This window comes from Convolutriloba macropyga, chromosome 1 (assembly GCF_964194025.1).
Source record: "Convolutriloba macropyga chromosome 1, txConMacr16.3, whole genome shotgun sequence".
Taxonomy (NCBI): domain Eukaryota; kingdom Metazoa; phylum Xenacoelomorpha; order Acoela; family Convolutidae; genus Convolutriloba; species Convolutriloba macropyga.
In genome coordinates this window covers 61,375,866-61,398,220 of record NC_134468.1, presented here as the reverse complement: position 1 = coordinate 61,398,220, position 22,355 = coordinate 61,375,866, and the positions used below count along the sequence as shown (strand labels likewise).

At 34.4% G+C, this 22,355-nt stretch overlaps 2 protein-coding genes across 3 annotated transcripts in view; one reads left to right on the top strand and one right to left on the bottom strand.

The window, feature by feature from the left end:
- LOC142350315 (thioredoxin domain-containing protein 6-like) overlaps positions 1-21,763 on the top strand; it is a 65,619-nt gene extending 43,856 nt beyond the window's left edge. Inside the window, exons 7-9 of the mRNA XM_075402144.1 lie at positions 1,975-2,025; positions 15,106-15,287; positions 21,498-21,763. Of these exons, the coding sequence (XP_075258259.1) occupies positions 1,975-2,025; positions 15,106-15,287; positions 21,498-21,647 (383 nt within the window). The 3' untranslated portion in view covers positions 21,648-21,763. The remainder of the gene's footprint in view (positions 1-1,974; positions 2,026-15,105; positions 15,288-21,497) is intronic.
- LOC142350307 (uncharacterized) lies at positions 5,298-7,535 on the bottom strand. Of its 2 annotated transcripts, none has more exons than XM_075402122.1 (4): positions 7,274-7,535; positions 6,748-6,969; positions 6,169-6,480; positions 5,298-5,677 (listed from the first exon to the last, which is right to left on the bottom strand). In XM_075402122.1, exons 2-4 carry the CDS (start codon positions 6,931-6,933, stop codon positions 5,498-5,500), a joined length of 678 nt encoding a protein of 225 aa, XP_075258237.1. In that variant the 5' UTR covers positions 6,934-6,969; positions 7,274-7,535; the 3' UTR covers positions 5,298-5,497. The 2 variants fall into 2 exon arrangements, with proteins under 2 accessions (XP_075258237.1, XP_075258246.1); XM_075402131.1 differs by having other exon boundaries at positions 6,748-6,964.
- Positions 21,764-22,355: the final 592 nt, after the last annotated feature.

Genomic DNA, 22,355 nt, shown 5'->3' with positions numbered 1-22,355 from the left:
TGCTTTTTATAAAAACAATGAATTATTGTACTTCGCCGCTAATTTTCTTTCAGTTTGGTCAACATGTAGCTAAGCGTCATAAAAAAAGAATTCTTCTTGGTCCTGTTTTTTCTTGAGAAATTTTTTTGTTAGTGGTCTTGAGCGTTAAGTTATTTTGTTGGGTTTGATACAACTAGATTTCAATTTTTTTTATTTTTAGGTATTGGACAATTTCTCATATTTTTTTCTCGTTTTGTCACATTTTCACTCAATTGACAGTTCACATATTACCTGATTGGCTTTCCGAATAGGGGAAAATTGAACACTTAATAGTTATGAAATGCATAGATCATGGTTTTAACGGCTTCTACAACCCTTTCTTGAAGAATTTAATTGAGTTTTTACAATAGTCTTTAACTGTCGTTTCTAATGTGTCTTTTTAGTCGTATGAAATTACCTGAATAATGACAAGTCTCGTTGGCTTTTCACGAAAAAAGAAATGGGCCTTTACTTTGATTTGAGTAGATAGCTGATGGCTTTCATGACTTTGAAAACAATTGTTTTCAAAAATAAAGAAAAGCTTTTTTAAAGCTGTTTAACTTTGCATTTTTGTCCTTTTTTGTCTATTTATTACTTAGCATCGTTAATTACAACTCACATATGACATTTTTTGTTGAGGAAGGATGCAAGTGTACAAAATTTAATGGTTTTTTAAAGAATTAATTATGATTTTCCTGGCTTCGGCACGGGTTTTTCGAACAAAAAGTAAATTAATTTTTGATTTTTGTCTATTTTTAACGTCTTTTTTGGAGGGCTAAGACAAGATCTGAATAATTACTGCTCTCAAGCGCTACCTTTGGTCGAAAGGAAGAGACAATTTAATTTTTCATTTTGTAGCTAACGTCTTTTATGACTTTGAAAATAATTGTTTTCGAAAAAAAAACAAAAATAATAATAAATTTTGCATTTTTTTCATTTTTTGTCTAATTTTTACATATTCTTATTAAAAAGAAAGCCTATACCGCATTCGTTGGGTTTAAGAGAGACTCATTTGAACATATTTTCAGGGGCCAAACATGGCTTTTTGGCTTCGACAGCGTTTTCTCGCAATCTTTAAATGAATTTTTTTGTCTCTAACTGTTGTTCCTTTTGTAACAGCACAAAAAATTGATTACTGACAGGTCTAAACGCCTTTCTATAGAGTCTTATGGAATCATAAACATATTGGACGTTTTGAATTGCCATCTAATGGTTTTCCTTTCTTTGAAATTAATTGTTTTTAAAAATATAAGCCAATTTTTTTCTCTGCCTTTTGTTTTTCTTTTTTGTCTAATTGTTACCGGGGCTTCTTATGGAGTGGTCCCATGTCTTTTCTAGTGAAATACAAGTTACTTTGTTTAGTTTCACTTTTATCCGACGCTATTTTGAGCTTGTTAGTGAGCTTTTTAAAAAAAATGAACATAAAGTTTTGGATGTAATTAATATTTGTTGTTATTGTTGTTTGATTTTATTGTTCTTTTTGACTTGCTTTCTGAATAATGACTAATCTCATCAACAATCTAATGCATTATTTACACCAATGTGTTATTTGCGTCGGAGGTGATCTTTGTTCATACACGTCTTTTTTTTTGAAAAATACTTGAATTTTTGGGGTTTTCTATCTGTTCATCATTTGATAGACATTTATGCCAAAAATTTGGATGAGCGGGGTCGGAACTTTATGTGCAAATCCACATTAACGAGCCTCTGTGTTGTTTTGAAAATCAACAAACGAAGAAATAAAGTTTCATTGCAATTTATCATTTACAAGAAAAATGAATGATTAATCAGATGCTAATATGATTAACCGTGAACATTTATCAAAAAGAGGATCCTCAGCTTTTTTACAAATTCCTTTACTAAGTTTCAACTTGGTCAACCACCAGCAAGCATTTCCCAAATCTCTACTTTTACCGTTTCTAATTAGACCAGTATTGTGTAAATGATTCTGTTTAGACGATGACGAGTGTGAACAGCTGAGTCACTTGACCCTTGAAAATCTCTTGGGTGAGTCAAAAGTCCACGTTTTACTTTCCGGACAAAAAATACTGTACAATGCGACAGTACAGTAACTTGGTATCAACAAAACATTGCAAATATCAATCACTCTCTAATCCCACACTGCAACTCCAAGTGACAAAAAAAACTTACTTTGTGAACGCAAAATGGCAGTCATAGTCTCGAATGCGAAAAGATTATTTGAAAGAAAAAAATGGTAAACTTGTACTCAATATTTCGGCGGGAGAATCTGAGGGGTACTGATAACAACTATTATGAGTTTGTTAAAAAAGACTTATGCAAACATGGAATGCGCTCTTTACTCTCCATAGAATGCAAAAAGGCATCAAAATTAAATAGCCTTTGTGGTGTCGAGTTGGCTCTTCGCGCTTCTTTGTCTCAATAATGTCTTTTAACAATCTCTACTTATCAACTGACAATATATCATTATTAGTAGCATAGTATTAGTTATTTTATTAATAGCCGCCCTCATCTTCTCAGCCGGCTATTATAGCGCTCCCAATTTTTTTTACAATTCAAAGAATTTGAATTGTGTTGGGGCGCTGTCTTTTTCTTAAGATCTGTTCACACATTTTCATGATTTTTGAAGTCAAATTGGAGCGGTGATTTTGGTCACACCGAAACAGGAAGTGGAGCGGAAAAGCGAGTGGTTTTGCGGCGTGAAATTTTTTCACTCTAATTTTAAAGTAGAATGAGAAAACGGTGTTTGAACAAAAACTCGCTTTCTCGCTAGTGGTTTTTGTTCACATACGGCATTTTGACTTTTATTTTATTTTTTTAAATTTGTTTATCTGATTTTTTTAGAAATGGTTTTCCCAGTTCACACATAGACCATTCTAAGCCTAATATTTTGTTTGTTGAATGGAAATTCTTTGAATTGTACGTCACGACTTGTCCTGCTATGTTTTTACAATCCAAGAATTGGATTGTATTGGTGCTCTGTCTTTTTTTAAATTTTGTAAGATGTTTACAAACCTTTTTTTATGACTTTGAGCTTTCAAAACAGGATAAACAGGTAGAGCTCAGCGGGCATCAAGTTTCATTAGAGGCCCTTAGCCGCGTTTAGTAGTTCTTCAAGCTTTTAGAGTGGTGAAGCTACTGGGAAGGCCGTAATTCAAGGTTAACAGATCATTTTCAGAAGTTTTTGAGACTAAAATGTTGCAATTTTTTCGTCTTTTTTTCGGATGTTTTTTGGACCAGTCTGAAATTGAGGTTTGTAAAAGTTGGCAAAGGTCTTTTGCAAGAAGTAATTACTTTTTATGACCATTTTAAGAGCTATATGTTTTGCTACACCAAACATTAACACGGTAATTTATTCTAATTTTTAAAATTTTTTCAAGTTTTTTGAATATTTTTGTTGTTTCAGCTCTTGGTGTCACAATATTGTTGTGACAATATTGTTGGTTATTGTATAGTTTCTAGTGGTAATGGAATGGTTTTCAACTTCACGAATTTTACCAATGTTTTTGATAAAATTTCAAGTTTTTTCCAATTTTCTGACAATAATTGTCAATATTCAAGTTTTCCAGCTCCAGGGGGCAAGAAATCTTGTCTAGGATTTGCTAATAGTTTACTGCAAAATTTTTATTGGCCATGTTATAAGCCAATTTTTTTAAATTTTGGTAAATTGTTGTGAATTTTTAGGTTTCTCTAACCTGAACAGCCGAAACATTTCCTTTAGATTTTGATAATAGGTTACTTCATAGTTTCAAGTGGTATTGGGGAATGTGTTTCAACTTTTAATATTACAATTTGTAGCGATTTTTAAATTGTAATATTTCTTTGACTTCCTGAAATTTTAGTCTTTTTCCTCAGTTGCCAGGGGTTTGCTTCTATTGAGTTTGCTAGTATGTTATTGCAGAGTTTCTAGTGGCGACAAAATAGTTTTCTGTTTTATTACATTGCAAATATAAGTAATTTTTTAAATAAAGCTTGCAATTAAAAGTTTTTTTGATTTTCAAATTTTTTGATTTTTTTCCTGAGTTTAACTCTCTTTATTGGCCAACGAAACTTTGTAAATGTTGCCGATGAGCTACAAGACAGGACTCAACAGAGAAAAAACGAATTTGAACATTTTTTCCAGACACATTTTTCAAAAATATCTTTAGATTTTTCCTTTTCATTTGAAGCATTTTTCACATTTCTTTTCGATGCATTTGTCACTTTTTCGAGATTATGTACCTGTCAAATTAATCTCTTTCAAGTCTTTTGCTTCAGTTAATGACTATATTGCATTGTGTCATAAATGGCCTTCAGGTTAAAAGCTTCAAGAGTTTTAGTAATAATTGATTTTTTTAGTTTGATTCTTTTAAGTTCTCAACTTTCGAGAATTCATCTTTTTTGCTGGGATTGTTCAAATGATCTGCTGGTCAGGTACATTAGGCCTGTTTTTCATTCAATTCCTTGTATTGTATTTCAGGACTTGTCCTGCTATGTTTTTTACTTCGTCGAACAAAAAACTGTTTCGCTTTATCTCATTTAGCAGCTTTTTCAACATTTTGCGTGATATCTTTTTGACTTCTCTAGGCTAGTTTCTCTCTTCTCTCATTCTGCTAAAAATGAATTTGAACATCAGTTGCTCAGCAAAGCAATTCAAAATGAAGAGAGGTAAAATAAAAAATTGAAGTCAGAAATAGAAACGGGATAAACCCATAAAGCCCAATTTTAGATGCCCGCTATTTGAACGTTGTTCCTATAAGTCTTATTTATCATCTCTTATGCTTATTGGTTTTGATAGTAGCCCCTGTAGCCTCTCTCTAAGAGACAGAAGTATGTTCAACTACAAAATGCCATCAAAATAAATCGGAGTTAAAAATGTTTTTGTATAAAAATCTTTTTTTTTTCAATATCGTCTATTCGTTCAATCCCAATCATGCTTATTGGAATCAACAGAGGCTATTTTCCGGCAATCTGCCGGGCATGTTTATTAGTGAGATCCTTGTCGGATGATTTGTATCATCTGTTTCATCGCAACTCCAAAACCTAACTTCTTAGTCTCAACAAGAGCAACTGCTTCAGAACTAGTTATTCATATCCATTTTTCAAAGCTCAAGCCATAATAGCCAAATTGTCGAAGAGTTCTAAAATTCGATAAGTCAAGAATGATTGAAGAAATCAAGGATTTCTCCAATTGTCGTTCTTCACCAAAAAAAAAACGTTCTGAATCAAACAATATAATGATCTGTCAATGTTGACTAAGAAAATACCCCACTAAAGGTCGCCTTCTAAGCATACGCCTGTAGGTGAACTGCTTGAAAAGATAAGGCAAAAAAGTTGGTTGTATTAAACTACTTTTATATCTGGATGGGTTCTGAAATATAGTAGGCATATTTTTGCGGAGACAGTAATTATGCAAGAAATTATATGATATAGTACATGTATGCAAAAATCAACGAAATAAACTACAAAGTTATCTCTCTAAACTGATGACGTAACAAGTGTGAGGTGTTGCGCAACGGTATCATAACTCGGCAGAGTTGGGCCGATCGGCGCCATTGTACATCTTGCTCATCTCCACCTTTTTAGTGAGTACACGTACGTCTTTGAGCATGTGATGGGGTGAGCTCTGAGGTCTGTATCCTTTGAGCTGGTCTTTTACCTTCTTCGAAATAATTGCTTCTGTTTCTGTGTCGAAAACAACCTGAAAAATAAATGGTGTTAGAATATTATTTCGAATAGATTGCGTATATTAACTTTGGTTTTATAATTCCTCGTACGAGACTGTCATAATTAATGAATTAATTCTCCGAGATTCGATTTTGTTCATTCATTGAGGTACCTCATGTACATTTAGCTATACTTCATCCGTATCTGACCATCTGACTTTTCATAATTCTTTTCTAAATTGCAATTTTCATGTCTCTAGTCCAATTAATAGACTAACATAGAAGTGCACATAGATAGCTACTATTTATTGCTTTCAGTCTTTTTCAGAGATGTCTTCGCTAAATTTGGTTGCATTTACACGGACATGGTTTAGTTCATGTCAAATTTGTTGTCAAAAATCATCACATAAAAAATTTAAGCCAATTTCCTCCATGTTCCTATAAGTTTTTAACTGACAGAAGTGACCTTGTTCGCCCGTTCAAATTACCTCAATAAATTTTGCTACTCGTAAAAGGGATCATTTACCTGTACACTTTGGAAAAAGGCGGACTTGAAGTTTTTCCGGATGGTCTCTCTTTGTTTGGATGCGCTCTTCTGGAAGCCGAGCTGGACTTGCGAAGCGACTGCGTTTTTTACCAGATCTCGGACACAGTTGGCAATGATCTCGGCCATCTCTGGAATGAACTCGGGGGAGAATCGGTTCTTCTCTTGAAACTGACGCACCACTTCTTTGATGTCGTTATTGAGACAACCCACCAATTCGGAGGCACATGCTTCGTCAAAAGATAGTGTCAGGGTATCGCCTTCATGGCTTACTACTGTTACTCCTTGTAGCACCTGAAATCGGAAGAATAATCTGCAACCGAGTTCAACTTTCTAATGGTTTTTTGAAATAAAACTTTCGATTCTCAGATATAAGCGATTAATATATTTTTTGATCCCGGCTTTGTGACCACTGTTGCTGAATCAAATGACCTCAATTTGGGGATGGTTGGTTTGATGATGCTTGATTCCCAATGAAAACTTAGTAAGTTGCCGGAAGCAATGAAAATGATATACTGTACCCATTCAATTGTATATTGACCTCAGATCATAGAAACTGACCTTGGATTCTGGAGATCTGACGTCATTAGCCGCAATGTTCTTGTCAGTTGCCACAGTCTGTCGCCGCATCCCGCCAACTTCTGAGCCTCTATTGCCACCCACGGGTGGTGGTCCTCCCCTTCCTCTGCCCCTCATGCTTGGGGGAGGCATCGTGCGGTCCTTAGTCCGCTTGATTACCTCTGTCATTGTGTAGATGTATTAGCCCTCTCAGCTGGAGCTGCCCTTGGAAATTGCACAAATTAACGATTATCTTTGCCTCAATGCAATCGTGTTTTTTTTGCTTGAGGAATTGAGGCAAATTTTATACAGTAAAATAGCTTGACTCTCTTCAAAACAGCAAATGCGTTGCTTCCGAATAATTCTAGATATAGCAAAAGCGCTTTACTTTATCCTACGCTATTATGAGTTTTTTTAAATCAAAAGCACAATTACGAGTTTTGATTAAAACTCATGTAATTTAGCCATTTGTAAAGCCATTTCGTGAACTCTTTCCAGCAAACACCTAAAAAAATTCATTTTGACATACCTTGTAATGGCAAAGAGAACGGGGTAAATTGCCACGGGTCACACCACGATATGAATTTCAACAAAATGATTTTGCTCAGATTCAAGAGCACTGAAAATTAATTAACGCGGTAAATACTTTCAAAAACATGTCTTCTATTTATAAACGAACACAGCATTTTTGATAATCAATTCTTACGTTGACTTCAAAAATTGAGCACAGAGTCAGCAACTACTATTACTAACGTGATGCTAGTTATCGGTGACTGCTTAGTTGATGGTTTGAGCACGTTCGGTTATTGAAAATATTCACAAGAGTAACAATTTAGTAACACAATTGTTGTTTGGTAAACACACGCACAAATTGTTGCCACAAAAATCAACTTTTTATCAGAATCAATTGATAATGAAAGAATTGATCAAAGATACAATGCTTATTGCATAACTTTTGCACTCATGGTACACAGGTTCCATTAAAAAAATTATAGAATTTTTTTGTGCATATTAATAGCCGCCGTCAGCCTCTCAAACAGCTATTATTTAGGCGCTCTTTTTTACAATTCAAAGAATTCGAATGGTTTTGGGGTGCTGCCTTTTTATTACGACTCGAAGAGGAGTATTGGAGAAGTCCCTTTTTAATCAATTTTATTGGAGTGAATTTTGAAGCGGGAAATGAAACACGTGAAAAAATTTGGAGTGATTTTGGCTTTGAACAAAAGTGAAGAGAGGAGCGACAAAAGAGTGGTTTTTTTCATGCCGCTGTTTTTATGTATATTGCTGATTTATGGGTAATTTTTGCGTTTTTTTACGATTGTTTTGTTTTGCTGGCTCAAATGCGTATTGAAAAGACTTTTCTACTTGTGCAAATTTATGACAACAATTGCTTACAGTTTTCTGGATATGAATCATTTTTTTTGTTAATATTTATTTGTTAAAATTTATTTGTTATTTATTTGACATTTATTTGTTAAAAAATGTTAAAAATCGGAACTGATTTTCTTAATATTTTTTAGTTTTTCTTTTTTTTTCTGTTTTTTACACAAGTTTTTAAAGCCATTACGACTCGCCTAATGTTTTGCGAGCATCTGGATACCCTTTTAGCTGAAAAGAACTTTTCTTTGAATTTATATGCTTTTTTTATTAACTTTTTCCAGTTTTTTAGTGCACGTCATTTTTAAGAGCTTTTTCAAATATTTTGGCTTCGAGTGTCTTTAAATAAATCACATAAGTAGTTTTAGTAAGCACTAGTTGTTCTGATGAGGTAAATTTGGCAGAAATATTTATTTCGGAATCTCAATTTAAAACAAAATTTGATCAGATTTTTTTATCATATTTCAAAGGATTTGATTTTATTGTTTTTACTTTTTTGTTTTATGGTTTTGCTTGAAGATAATCATAAATTAGTGGAGGCACGTTTTGTCTGATGAGTAGTTGGATTGCAGTTAAATAGATTTCCACTTCGAGTGGTTTCCGGACTTCTTCCGGCTATTTTCTTTTACAATCTGTTCACACATTTTCATGACTTTTGAAATCATATTGGAGTAGTGATTTTGGTCACGCTGAAACAGAAAGTGAAGCAAAAAATTGAGTGCTCTTGCGGCGTAGATTTTTCTCGCTCTAAATTAAAAGTAGAGTGAGAAAGCAGTGTTTGAACAAAAAATCGTTTTCTCGCTAGTGATTTTTTTGTTCGCATGCGGCAAAATCACTTTAATTTTTACTGTTTTTTTCTCTAAACGGTTTTTCCAATTCATTCATATTTCATTTTAGACCTAGTTTGTTTTTTTTGAACCAAGTTTTCATTTCTCGCTGGTGATTTTTTGTCCATATGCGGCATATTGGCATAGATTTTCTGTTTTCTTTTTTAAATTTTTTTGAGCTGATAAATTTTAGAAATAATTTCAATCCGTTCGAGGTTCAGTTTTTTGTCAAGTCAGTAAGAATTATCTGAATTGTACATCAGGAATTTTCGGGCTGTTTTTTTATACCCTTTTACTTTTTGATCGCGTTTTTCGTTTTACATAAGTCAAGCCTTTCACGTTTGACTTCTGACTTACTTCATTCACTGTTTCAACTAAATGGATTTTAAATTCTTTCAAGTATTGAATTAGGGAATTTAGTGAATGCGCTTATTGTCAAAAACAACGCGATAAACCAATAAAGCGCGGTCAATAAGTTTTATTGAATTAGGTTATCAAAGTTCATTATAGCGACTGCTAACTGATATTAGTATTAAGCTTAATACCCTTCAACTTAGAAGCTGAAGTAGGTATAGGTATATAACCTAACTGAAACCGCACACTAAATTAAAACATTTTTTGAAAGTAAAGAAAAAAATGTCAATTTCTATCTCTTCTCTTTTCTTTTTCCGTTTCAACCCCGATGTGCGTCTAGCGCGTCAACGGCTACTGTTTTCCGGCAATCTGTCGGCTATGTTTTGTTTATTAATTGCTCTCAAAAAAAGTTTGTAGCAATTATATTAGTACTGTAAGTCTTTTTAGGCGATTTTTCGCTTGACCGATTTTTCGTCTGACGCTTATGACTTTTCGTCCTCAAAAACGGGATAAACAGGTAGCGCCCAGCGGGCATTAAGTGCTCTTAGAGCTTTTCAGCTCTGTTTCAGCTCATACTGCTTTGAAGACCTATAATTATACTTATGGTGTGAAGGGCGGTTCTTAGAGGTTGAGAAACCCCCCCCCCCCGTTGACCCCCCCCCCCACTATTGCCTCCACCCCCCACCGCACTGTTGCCCCCCCCCAACCCAGTGTTGCCCCACATCAGCCCCAGGTGCACCCCCCCCCCCCCGTGGCTAGCTACTGACGAAGCCAACCGCTCGCCGGTCGTTTGAGAGCAACTCGCCCGACGTTAGTCGGTTATGTTTGCATTGTTAGTCAAACTTCACTCACTATTTTTTAGAACTTTTCTTATTGAAACATGTAAGTTATTCAGATTACAATCCTTAGATTAGATATCTACATGCTTTCAAATGTTTAAAAAATTAATTAGTAATTTTTAATATAATAATCTTAAAATTGTGGCTGTTCGTTCTCATAGGTAAAAATAGGCTTTGAAGGCTCCTATTTTTTTATTAACGGATACTTTCTTGTGCTGATCGAGCAAAAACTCGGTTAAAATTTTTTTAAGCAAGATTTACTGTTAGAAGTTCTTATTAAAGAGGGCAATTTGTTCCAATTTTGGACGCTCTCCAAGATCAAAGATTTGTTACTCCACTTCGTTTTCTTTTTTATTATAATTTGATTTCTTCTCTTGTTATGTCTAGCGTTTTGGCGACTAGTAAACAGTTTAAAATTTTCTGATGTTTCCCAGGGTCTTATATCTGTTTGTAGCTTGATTAAGCTAACTTTTGAGAAAAGCAATTCGGCTGGCAGGATACGATCCTTAGTGAGAAGATCAGCGGAGTGGTCAAAATTTTGTCGAAAATAATAAATTTTTATTCACCAGTTAATTTGTTTATTTAAGCACTTTATGTTTTTTGCAGTAAGAGCTTGAAGGAACATTCATTCCACTGAGAGAAAGATAAGAGAGTACAGATCATTTATGAAATGGAAAAAAAACAGACGACATATATCAGAAAACGGTTCCTGGGTGGATAATTAATCTGAATAGTAATCAAGCACCAGAATAGTAATTTATTCAACCAACTCAACTGTCTGGAGGGAAATTGCAGTAGTTACTTAAGTAAACTGTTGAGCATTCAGAAGTTGAGCAAAAAAACTTCTGAAGAATCTTTCTAAATTAAAAGCTGCAATAGCAGGCTATTGTTGATATTCTCTTGATTTTTGTGTGTCATTCACATTCAAAAAATTTGAATTTTTTTGCTGCGCTGTCTGTTGAATGCTTTTTTTGGCTCAGTTGAGCGGTTGCTCAATTACTTCGAATTACTACAAATTTTTGTGTGTGTGTGTTTCAGCGAGTTGGTTGTTATGATCACATTTTGCCGGATGAACAAAACTTATTACCAGTTTTTCACGCAATGTGCCACCCATGGGAACACACAATTTGCTCATTGTTACATTTTTGAGTTTTTAAATAAATAAATCTTGTGATATATTTCTTCATTTTGAACATCTGTTAGTCCACTAAATGTATTTTGTGTTTTTTTCTTCACGGGTTAAACAATTAACTCCCCAGTGAACTGAAACTTGGTAACCCTGATACGACATGCATGATCTTGACACTATTTGCAAAGCTTGAAACATCTTGCCAAGATCTTGAGATACCAACATTTCAAGGTGAATCTTGATAAGATATAGGTAAGAGCTTATCAAGATAGACTAAGAAAACGTCTTGACAGCGCTTGACAATATCTTGACAAATCTTGATAACACTTGCTATCTTTTCTGATTGCTGCTCGACGTATCTCGTCCTCAGAAAAAAAATAAAAGTCTTCGGAGAACTGAACGATACCTTGTAATTAAGCTCAATTGTTGGAAAAAACTAACGGTAACTTAATTTTCCAAATATTCTTGATAAATCTTGATAATATTCTATAATTTTCAATAAATCGTGACAATTTTCGCTTAATCACATGAATTCGGTCTAAATCTTGTTTAATGGCGCTTTTCAATTGTTATATTTTGGTATATCTTGCCATGTCATGGTTAATTTTTTTGGTTATCTTGCCAAGATCTGATCTCTTAACAGCCATGCAAAAATCTTGCAAGTTTTTGTAAGTTTTGATAACTTCATGGTTAGTACCATGTCATGGTCATGGCAAGTATTAACAAGATTTAGTATGTTTCATATCAAGTTGTTCCAAGTTTCAGTTCACTGAGTCCGTACTGAAATGAAAAACATTTTTGCACTAATTTTCGACTGATATTACCAAATGGTTCTACCATTTTTCCATATCTAACTAGTTTTGAACGAAAAATAGTTCAAGCAAGTCACTATGGAATTTTATCTTCGAGTGAACTTAAAATTGACAACTTCACTTTGTGATTTTTTATAGGCACTTTAAACAGAAACAGAGGCTTAGTATTGTGCTTCCGCATATAATGTCCCGACCCGGCTAAAACACAATTTTGGCTTAATTGTCTACCAAACGATGAAAAGACAGAAAAATTTCAAAAAATTTCTGATATAAATAAAAAAAATTGGTGTCTGAAAAAAAAATGCTTCCAATTCAAATCAATTCGTAAAAAAATAACGCCACTTTAGTGGGACGATGTGGACAGCCTGCTATTTTAAGGACACGATACAAGACAAAAAAAGTCAAATAACAAACTTTAGCATGCAAAACTCAATGTCTTTTTAAAATAAAGTACATAATAACAAAGTCAAAACCGTGCCAAATAAAAGCAAAACTAAGCAAACTATTTTTGCAGTAGAAAATACGTTTGGACAGTCCTTGATGAGACCCGTTAACACGTATACAAGAAAGAACAGAAACGAAAAAGAAAAGAACATGTTCAAGTTCAAGTTTTCTTAAAAAAAGATAATTTCCAAAAATGAAAATCATTTGATGTTAATTGAAGTTCTTAAACAGATTTTTGTTCATTCATACTGCAATATGAGTACTTTGAGACCTGTTTTTACCCAGATTATGTCGCACTTCTTTAAAAAGAAAAAGTACAAATACAGGTTAAAAAATTCCAGTATTAGCTGCAACAAAAAGGCGTCGAAGACGTTAAAATCATAATCTAATCCACAGAAATCAAAAGCGCATTCTTTGAACATCAAAAAAATCAGGTCACAAAAATTTTTAGCTATCAGCTAAAATCAATGCAGAGGTTCCTTTGATCTTACCAGGAAGAAGCTGAGACCAACAGTTATCCAGAACAAGTCAAACGACTAAAGACAAACGACAAAGAAGAACAAAAATGAAGATATCAATTAACTTTTGCTAAGCTCAAAGCAGTTAAAACCGTCATCTAATCATTGAAAGATTTTGATATCTGACTTCTCAAAAATGTGGCAAGACTAGAAAACAAACCTCATTGATGGAAAAAAACTCCAAAAACAAAAAAAAATATGAAAACTCGCAGTATCGAAGCAAAAAAACAAAAACCATTCCTTAAAATGCAAAACTGAATTAAACACTAAATTTCAATTCATTAGAGAACCGATGCGACTTGTATTTGCTGAACCTAAGCTTCAGGTGGGCCAAAAAAAAGAGAAACCGCAGAGTTCAAAATTTCATTTTTTAATTTTAAAATATGTATTTTCCAAAGTGAAAACAGTCATAAGCTTTTAACTAAAAATTTAAATAGGTTTCCTTGAGACTTCCTAAGAAACTAATTGGACCTAATTTTTTGGAATTTAAGAAACAATGATTGCAACAAAACCAGTTTTTCTAATGCGGTTTGTTTATTAGAAACACGTAGTTGTTCCAATTTTTAAGGATTTGATTAATTTGACAAAAAGCCAATAAATTAAAAATATTTTATGGAAAAATGCCCAAATTGTAGAAAAATGTCTGAAAAACCATAAATGAAAACGCAAAAACGCAATAGTAAAATCCATGAAAATACCTGCCAAAAATACGAGCTAATTTGTCTTGGCTGACATCTAGCTAAAAACCGCCAAAAAACAAAAAAAAGTGGTAAAGCTCAAAATTCCATTGTTTATTTTGAAAATAACTATCTTTAAAAATCAAAAAGTCCATAAGATTTCGTCTTAAACAACTTGATATGTTTCCTTGAAACTTTTTGGGAAGTCAATTAGACCTGACAATTGTAAAGTTTGCGTTGAATTGATCTGTAAAAACGACGATTAGACTAAAGCTAGCTTTGCTATGTCTGCTCGTCGATTAGGAACACATAATACATAATTGTTCCAAGTATGAATAAAAATTATTTGACAAAGTAAATAAATAACAAGTAATGTATTTTTGATAACTATCAATTTAAATTAGCAAAAAACCGGCAAAACTTTTTTTCAAGAACACTCGGAAAGGATCAACAAGTAAAACTAGTTTTCTTTGGAGTCAACGAAGTCTGTGTCAGCAGTTTTTAGGAGTGTTAGTCCGGTAAATGAGACAAAAGGACAAAAAAAGGCTGAATTGTGGGAAAGATATTAGCCAAAAAATTGCATCAAACAGTTCAAAGCACTCTTTTGGTTTTAGAGATAAAACCAACAAAACCATCGTTATCTTTTGTAATTTATTTTTAGCAAAATGGTCAAACAATGCGTAAAACTACGAAAAATGTGAACAATAAAAACGAAAATCAGTCAAATGTTCACTATGTTAAAAATCTCGATAACTCTCGAAAACCTTGAATAAATCTCGAAAAAATCTTTTTTGTTATTTATTCTACGCTGGACAGGCTTTCTAATGATACCACTCACAGAACTCTAAATTATTATTATTATTATTATTATTATTATTATTATTATTATTATTATTATTATTATTATTATTATTATTATTATTATTATTATTATTATTATTATTATTATTTTATATATATATATATATATATATATATATATATATATATATATCTCGATCGGCCAAAATTAACTGAACAAAAACACCCGTTTGAGTACATAGTTCCCCCCACTAAAGTGGGTCGGAGTAAAAAGGAAAATACCCTAGTCTAGACCTAGAATTTATGAAAAGATCTAATAATTCCAGGTGGGGGGAGTTAATTTTGGTCAGATTTGCCTGCGGCACGCGCCCAAAACTCTTATGAAATCAGGCATCGGCATGTTTTGCATAGATTGATCACCATTTGATATGAACTTCAAGTACGCAAACATAAAACAGAAGTATCAGCCTGTGGTAAACGTTTCTTAAGTTCAAAGAAATATTCTAGATCGTGTACGAGGGAAGTCAGAATCTCAAGTCTTGCACGTTTATCTGAGAAACTAATTTATACATTTAAATTTGAGGTGACGCGACTACCCGCTGGACTGGAAAGACTGGAGTGACTGGAGGAGGCAGTATGCTTAAGAATGAGTCCAGGTTGAATCTGATCAACAAAGAGTGGTCAGGAGCTGCTGTCGCGAGTGGCAACGAAGGATCTCTCGATGCTGTCAAGGCTGCTCCTGTTCAAGACCCGCTGGACAAAAATGTCAGCCTACAAATTGGAACCACTGAGGCGACTATATGCAAAAAATATATCTTTTTAATAGCCGCCGTCAGCCTCTCAAACGGCTATTATTTAGGCGCTCTCCTTTTTACAATTCAAAGAATTTGAATTGTATTGGGGCGCTGTCTTTTTTTGATCTGTTCACACATTTTCATGATTTTTGAAGTCAAATTGGAGTAGTGCTTTTGGTCACGCCGAAACAGGAATTGGAACAAAAAACGAGTGGTTTTGCGAAGTAAAATTTTTTGCTCTAATTTTAAAATAGAGCGAGAAAACGGTGTTTGAACAAAAATTCACTTCCTCGCTAGTGGTTTTTTGTTCACATGCGGCAATTTCACATTGATTTTTACGGTTTTCGATTTTTTGGATTGAATTTTTTTCTAAATGGTTTTCCCAATCGTGGTTTTCCCAATTCATCGTTCATTCTAGGCCTAGTTTTTTGTCAGAACCAAATTTCCATTTCTCGCTAGAGGTTTTTTTTGTTCACATGCGGCATTTTGACATTGATTTTCTGTTTTCTTTTTATTTTTTTATCTGATTTTTTTCAGAGTCCGTTCTAGGTGTAGTTTTTTGTTTAGTCAAAAAAAAAATTTTGAAAATTTTGTCAGGGCTTCTCCTGCTATGTTTTAATTCGCTTTACCTTTTGATCAAGTTTTTCGTTTTACATAAGTCACAATTTTCACGTTTCACATCTCACTGAACTCACTCACTGTTTCAACTGAATGGATTTTAATCTCTTTCACGCATTGAATTATGCAATGTAGTGAATACTGTCAAGGTGAAAACAGCAAAATCAAAAGAAACGGGATAAACCCATAAAACTCTGTCGTTAAGTCATAATGCATCAAGCTATCAAAGTTCATTAGAGCGATTGATAACTGACATTGGTATTAAGCTTAATAATCTTCAGTTTTTAAGCTGAAGTAAGCATAGGTTTAGAATCTAACTGAAACTGCACACTGAATTAGCACAACTTTTGAAATTTACGAAAAACAATTTGTCAATTTCCATCTCTTCTTTTTCTCTTTCAATCCCGATGTTTGTCAACGGCAGCTAGTTTCCGGCAATCTGACGGTTTTATATTCACACCTTTTCCAAGAAAGAAATTTTTTGGGAAAATCGGAGCTTTTTTGCACTTTGTACAGGATACGCCTCGTCAGCAATACAAAATATTGTTTTGAATATATTCGCACCCCATATCAATTTGAATATTAAATTGATGCGCATAGCTTGGATTTCTCTGTAGTCTCAAATTTAACCTAATAAAAAACACAAATTAAAAGTTGAGGAAATTTTGAGACCATTCATTCAGTTTTTTTTTAAAAAAACAGAGCTACTGGAATCTATATTTAAGGTAATGCAGGATGCTTGCCATCTAGTCGGCGCATTCCTCCTATGTTACGTTACTTGACACTGAGAAAAAGGTCAGTTCGGTGAAACAAAAATTGGACAGTAATTAATTCGAGCACATAAAACTGTTCTATCCTTGAACGGACATGACAAGCAAGTTATAAGCCATTCGACAACTTATTACTAGTCATGATAGCCAACAATAATTTCAAAATTTCATGGTTTTTCTGTTTATCTTACAGTTTTTCCATATGTTCATTCTCCGTAAAAAAATTAAGTTAAATTCTGATTTCTTGAAAGGGAAGTGTAAAAGCATATATGTTTAATTGCTCTCAAACGAAGTTTGTAGCAATTATATTAGCCCTGTCGGTATTTTTATGCAATTTTTTGCTTGACCGATTTATCGTCTGACGCTTTTGACTTTTTGTCCTCAAAAATGGGATAAACAGGTAGCGCCCAGCGGGCATTAAGTGCTCTTAGAGCCTTTCAGCTCTGTTTCAGCTCAAACTGTTTTGGAGACTTAAACTTATACCTATGGTGTGAAGGGCGGTTCTTAGAGGTTCAGACCCCTCCTGTTAACCCCCATCCCCACTATTTCCTCCACCCCCCACCGCGCTGTTGCCCCCACCCCAACCCAGTGTTGCCCCCCCCCCCCCCCCCGCCCAATCAGCCCCGGTCCACCCCCTCCCCGTGGCTAGCTAATGACGAAGCCAACCGCTCGCCTGTCGTTTGAGAGCAATTCGCCAGACGTTAGTCGATTATGATTTAGTCTCTAAGCAGAGTTCCAGGTTAGATTTTGCTCTTTGGGTTTTTGCCGTTTAATCTTGAGACTATCACGCTCTAAAACACAACTTGTATTTATGTATTTGGTATTCATTTATCAATTTGACTTCTTTGGTTGAGCTCTAAGTTCTCGAACGTCTGTTATTCAATTATTCTTTTCATTCTCAAATTTTTCATATTTATTTCACTCCCGGGTCGAGGTTTTTGGGTGAATTTTTGTAAGAAATGCGGTGGATACGGTGAATTTTTTTAAGAAATGCGGTGATTGCGGTGAATAAGGTGAAAATAAATATTTCACCGCATTTCACCGCATTTCTTACAAAAAGTCACCACAAAATTCACCGCATTTCTTACAAAAATTCACCGCATCGACTTATGTGGCAAAATAATGTAAGAAATGCGGTGAAAGCGGTGAATGCGGTGAAAAAAATAATTCACCACATTTCACTGCATTTCTTACAAAAATTCACCGCGAAATTCACCGCATTTCTTACAAAAATTCACCGCATATGATTTCCAAAGTTTACTAAATCTGACTTAAATTCACAAGAAATTTGCAAGATAACCGTGACAGTTGGCGCAGTGGACTAAGTAGTGGAAGTAATGCAGGAGGTCAGGGGCTCGAACCCCTGTGGGGACGAATCTTTTCTGTAAGAATACTGAGAACGCGGTGAAAATAAATAGTTCACCACAATTCACCGCATTCACCGCAAAAAGATGTAAGAAATACGCGGTGAAATTTTTTTTTCACCGCATTTCACCGCATTTGTTGCAAAAATTCACCGCCAAACCTCGACCCGGGCTTTACTTTTTTAAGCATTGCTTTTTGATCAGAAAAGCAAAAAATAGCTATTGAATTTTATTCAGTAGCATATTAAGTGGATTAACATCACAATTTACTGCCTGCCGTTCAGAGCATTCAGTAACAGTCCGACAGTGAAAATTGGCAGTTTTCTCCTTGGCGTAATTAAAAACAATTGTCTCCCTAAAAACAAGAACAACTGTCGCAAATCAACAGCCAGTTCTTATTTTCTCATAAGACTTGCCCCTAAGACCACAACAACAACGAGCTAAGCTCCGATGGTTCTCTAGTTTCATATCCGACCAAAAAAAGTAAAGGACTATTGAGTCAATCAAAGATACACCAGGTACTTCGATAGTAGACCATTCTGTTGATTTCTCGAAAACCACCGGCAACACTAAAATTGATTATGAGGTTGTGAAGAATGTATGACAACTGATCAACACATTGGTCCTGTGCCAAAACACTTGCAACTTACAGTACATCAGATTTGATAGTGAAAACTGTTGAGCAAGATAAAAAAACGTTTAATATATGAATTACAGTTTTTCTAGTGGTGATAACCGAGAAATATTTTTATGCTATAAGATTAGAAGCGACGGGGCAATAGCGCGACTAAGTCTCACCTTGGATTGCTTTTAACTCAATAATATTGAATTCTTTAGGTTGCTGTATTTCTTAAAATCTGTTCACACTTTTCTCGCCTTCTTCAAATGTCAGTGAGAAGTCAAACCAAAGTAGCATTCACAGTCATACTAGAATTCCAAAATGAATGAAAATGAATAGTTTCAAACCGTGAAAAATTTCCTATTTGATTTTATTTTGGAGTGAAAAAAAACATCGGCGTACAAATTTTGAGAGATAACTGTCTTTTTTTACTCAATTAGACTTCTGTTTCTGTAATATTTGTTCGACCAGCTCGTAATTAAAATACGGCACATTTGCATTCATTGTACAACTTTTAAAATAAATCAATCAAAGTGCATCTAATGGTTTATGTGAAAAAATTTGTAGTTTTTTGTCGTTTTTTTTCTTAGTCTCATTAGTGATACGTATCATTGGCACAAGAAAGCTATAATGAGACATAAATGAAGTTATTTAACGGTTTTAATTCGTATCAGACGTTTTTTAGGTCATTGACGCAACCTGTATTAAAAACAAGGGCCAATTTTATGAGTAATGATGATTTTATTTTTTTTCTTGTCCTATCAATTACTGCCATTATTTACTGTTTATCTTGGCACACAGATGAGGGGGTAATGAAGCTATTTAGTAGCTTGAGTTTATATCTATTGTTTTTAAAAAATTTGCAACCACTTGTTTTAAAAAAAACAACACTGATTGTTTTTTAATTTGCCCATTTCACTTGTTTTTTAAATAATTTTTTAAAAGATCTTTTGAAAATTTTTAGTTATAAGTGTATTTAACATGTTTTACTTTATGTGTTGAAAAGATCTAATTCACGGGTTTTGCTTCTTTTTACGTGCTGGTCTTGTTACTTAGTCTCAGCAATTATAGGTGTCACAGCCTTCCTGATCTTCTAATCAAACACACTTGAAAATATGTCAAATCTTCAATTAGTAACAAATCGTTATTCGTTTTAAAAATAAAGTAGTCAGAAAACAATATCTTCACAAAAATTCTCCTGTTTGGAGACCTTTCATTGTCTTTCGGTTACACTTAAAGAGTATCTAATCTCCAGTTTATAGCTATTGTTTTTTTTTTCAAATTATGAGACCGCTTTTTTTGCTGCTTTTCTCAATTTTTGGCTTAACTCTCCTGGTTGTACTCTTGAAAACCATTTTTAGTGCTTTATTATAATTGATTTTCGTATGGTCTAAAATAGCGTTGAATTTTTTTAAGAATCGCGATTCTTAGAGTTGAATTTTTCATCGCATTCTCCTGGTAGAGGTTTAAGGAAATTCACTGCTACCAGAAGAATGCGCTCAAAACAAATTAACCGCTAAGAATTGCAAGTCTTACAAAAATTTACCCCTTTCAACGCATTAACCGCTGAAAGATGCTGGCGCTTTGCGTTGAAATTTTTTACCTCTTTTCACCGCAATTTTATTTTTGGCGAATTTCTGCTAACTGGACATCAGCTTCATTACATTGACTTTTCAAATTAATAATTTAGTATTATTGGCTTTGACTAATGCGGCTTTCGGCCAATTGTTTAACATTTTTCACCCGCACTTTTTTACTGTTTATCTACATACCTGACCCAGCACACAGACTGGTTTTTGTCAACGTCAATCCAGGCTCCAGACATCCTCTTTTTTCCTACACAAGCTACACACAACATTCTTGGCGTTGTCGACTCCCCATACATAGAAGATCACTGACTATGCGTTTAGATTGATTTGAATAACTCTTTGATCCGATAAAAAATACCTCTTTTTGAAATTAGATATTCGCAAAATTAGCAAATTTCCATATTAAAACCTATTGTTTTTTTCCTAGGCAAACTATCAAAAATTCTTGGGGTTTTAGATCCCATACATAGATCACGCTCTCGATTTATTTATTTCAACATTTCGTTTTCATTCAACAACGATGACAGAAAAATAATCTAATGGGTAGCAAAATGAGCGAATTGACATTCCAAGCTTTTGTTCTGCGACCCAAACTATCAAATTTTGAACTTAAATTGCTCCACAGTTGACTAAATGGATGAAAGTAAATTCACTGAACACAACAACAATGATACATGTTTAGCAAAGTCACTAAAAACTATTAACAAATGATCTTCACGAACAATTGCCCATATGATGGGTTACGGCAAAAAAAACATTCCTTACTGACGGCATCCGACAGAGTTGCAAAAATGTGATGCAAAAAACTAAGCAATTCTCTTTCGAAAAAGCAAACGGTGTCAGTTGTCCTGTTTTTTTCTGTATTTTGTATGAGTTTTGTATGTTGAGCCCAAAAATTTATTTTTCACCGCCAAAAACTTCCCCAATTTTTCTTTCAGTTGGCTCATAAAATTGAAAAGTTGTAAAAAATTTTTTTATCGCTTGAAGAAGTGGCTTTGTGTTCCAAATTAGCAGATTTACGAGGTGATGCAGCTGCCTATGAGGCAGAATTAGTCAGGCCATGAGTTGTATGAACCGAATAAACGAGGACTTTGTTCGCTGTCCTCGTTGCGATTCAAATCGCGGTCTTGTACAGGATTCGAAATAGTGGGTATATAAGATTCGAGATAGGAAGCAATTGTTTTGTAAATTAGAATATATATTGGTTTGTTTGTTGAATAGGTGTTGTTGCCTCCGAATAATCCGGCTGTAGAGAGCACGGAGGTGGAGGGTGAGACAGGAGAAGTGAGTACCCCGCAGATGAATATTACACCTGCGGAGGTGATCGTGGTGGAGGAGGGAGAGGGGAAGTTTAACTCCACTCCCAAGTAGAGGTCAGCTATTAGAGGCCCGAACGCACACACGAGTAAGGGATGATTGAACAAATGATCTTCAATGAGAATCATAGCAAAAACTTGGAAACAAACTTCAAAACTTGATTGATAAATGGACACACTTGGTTTTGAGATAAAGTGTTCGAGATACTTGGTTTTCACATGATTTATTGTGTGTGTCACGGAGAAGTCCTATGGCTAAGCCCAAGAAAATCGTGTAAATTTACGGAAAAGGTTCAAAATAAGCGTAAAGAATTTGCGGAATAGATCCGAAATAAGCGTACTTAAACCGCTATTTAAACACAATTACAATCAATACCCTTTTTTCCTGGATGAGAAAAAAATCGATTGCAACTAACAACCGGAAAACAAGCATCGCGAAATGAAAACATGAAAATTTGAAAACGCGAGTTCTGAAAACGGATTTCAGTACGTGAATGACGGATAGCAGTTTCGAATAAGTTATATCGAGGAGTAGCCACAAAAGAGCTAAATTTTCGAGCTGATTCGGGATCTAGATCTCCCCCACCCCCAGTACGTAATGCCCCCCCCCCCCCCCCCCCCCCTACAGTATGTCCCCCAATTATTTAAGAGCACGTGTCATTACATGGTAGATCATTATGTAAAAATATGGCATGTGCGCCTGGGTACGAATAGTAGGCACCAACTAAGCGGGGGGGGGGGGATCTATTCCAAGGACCTATTT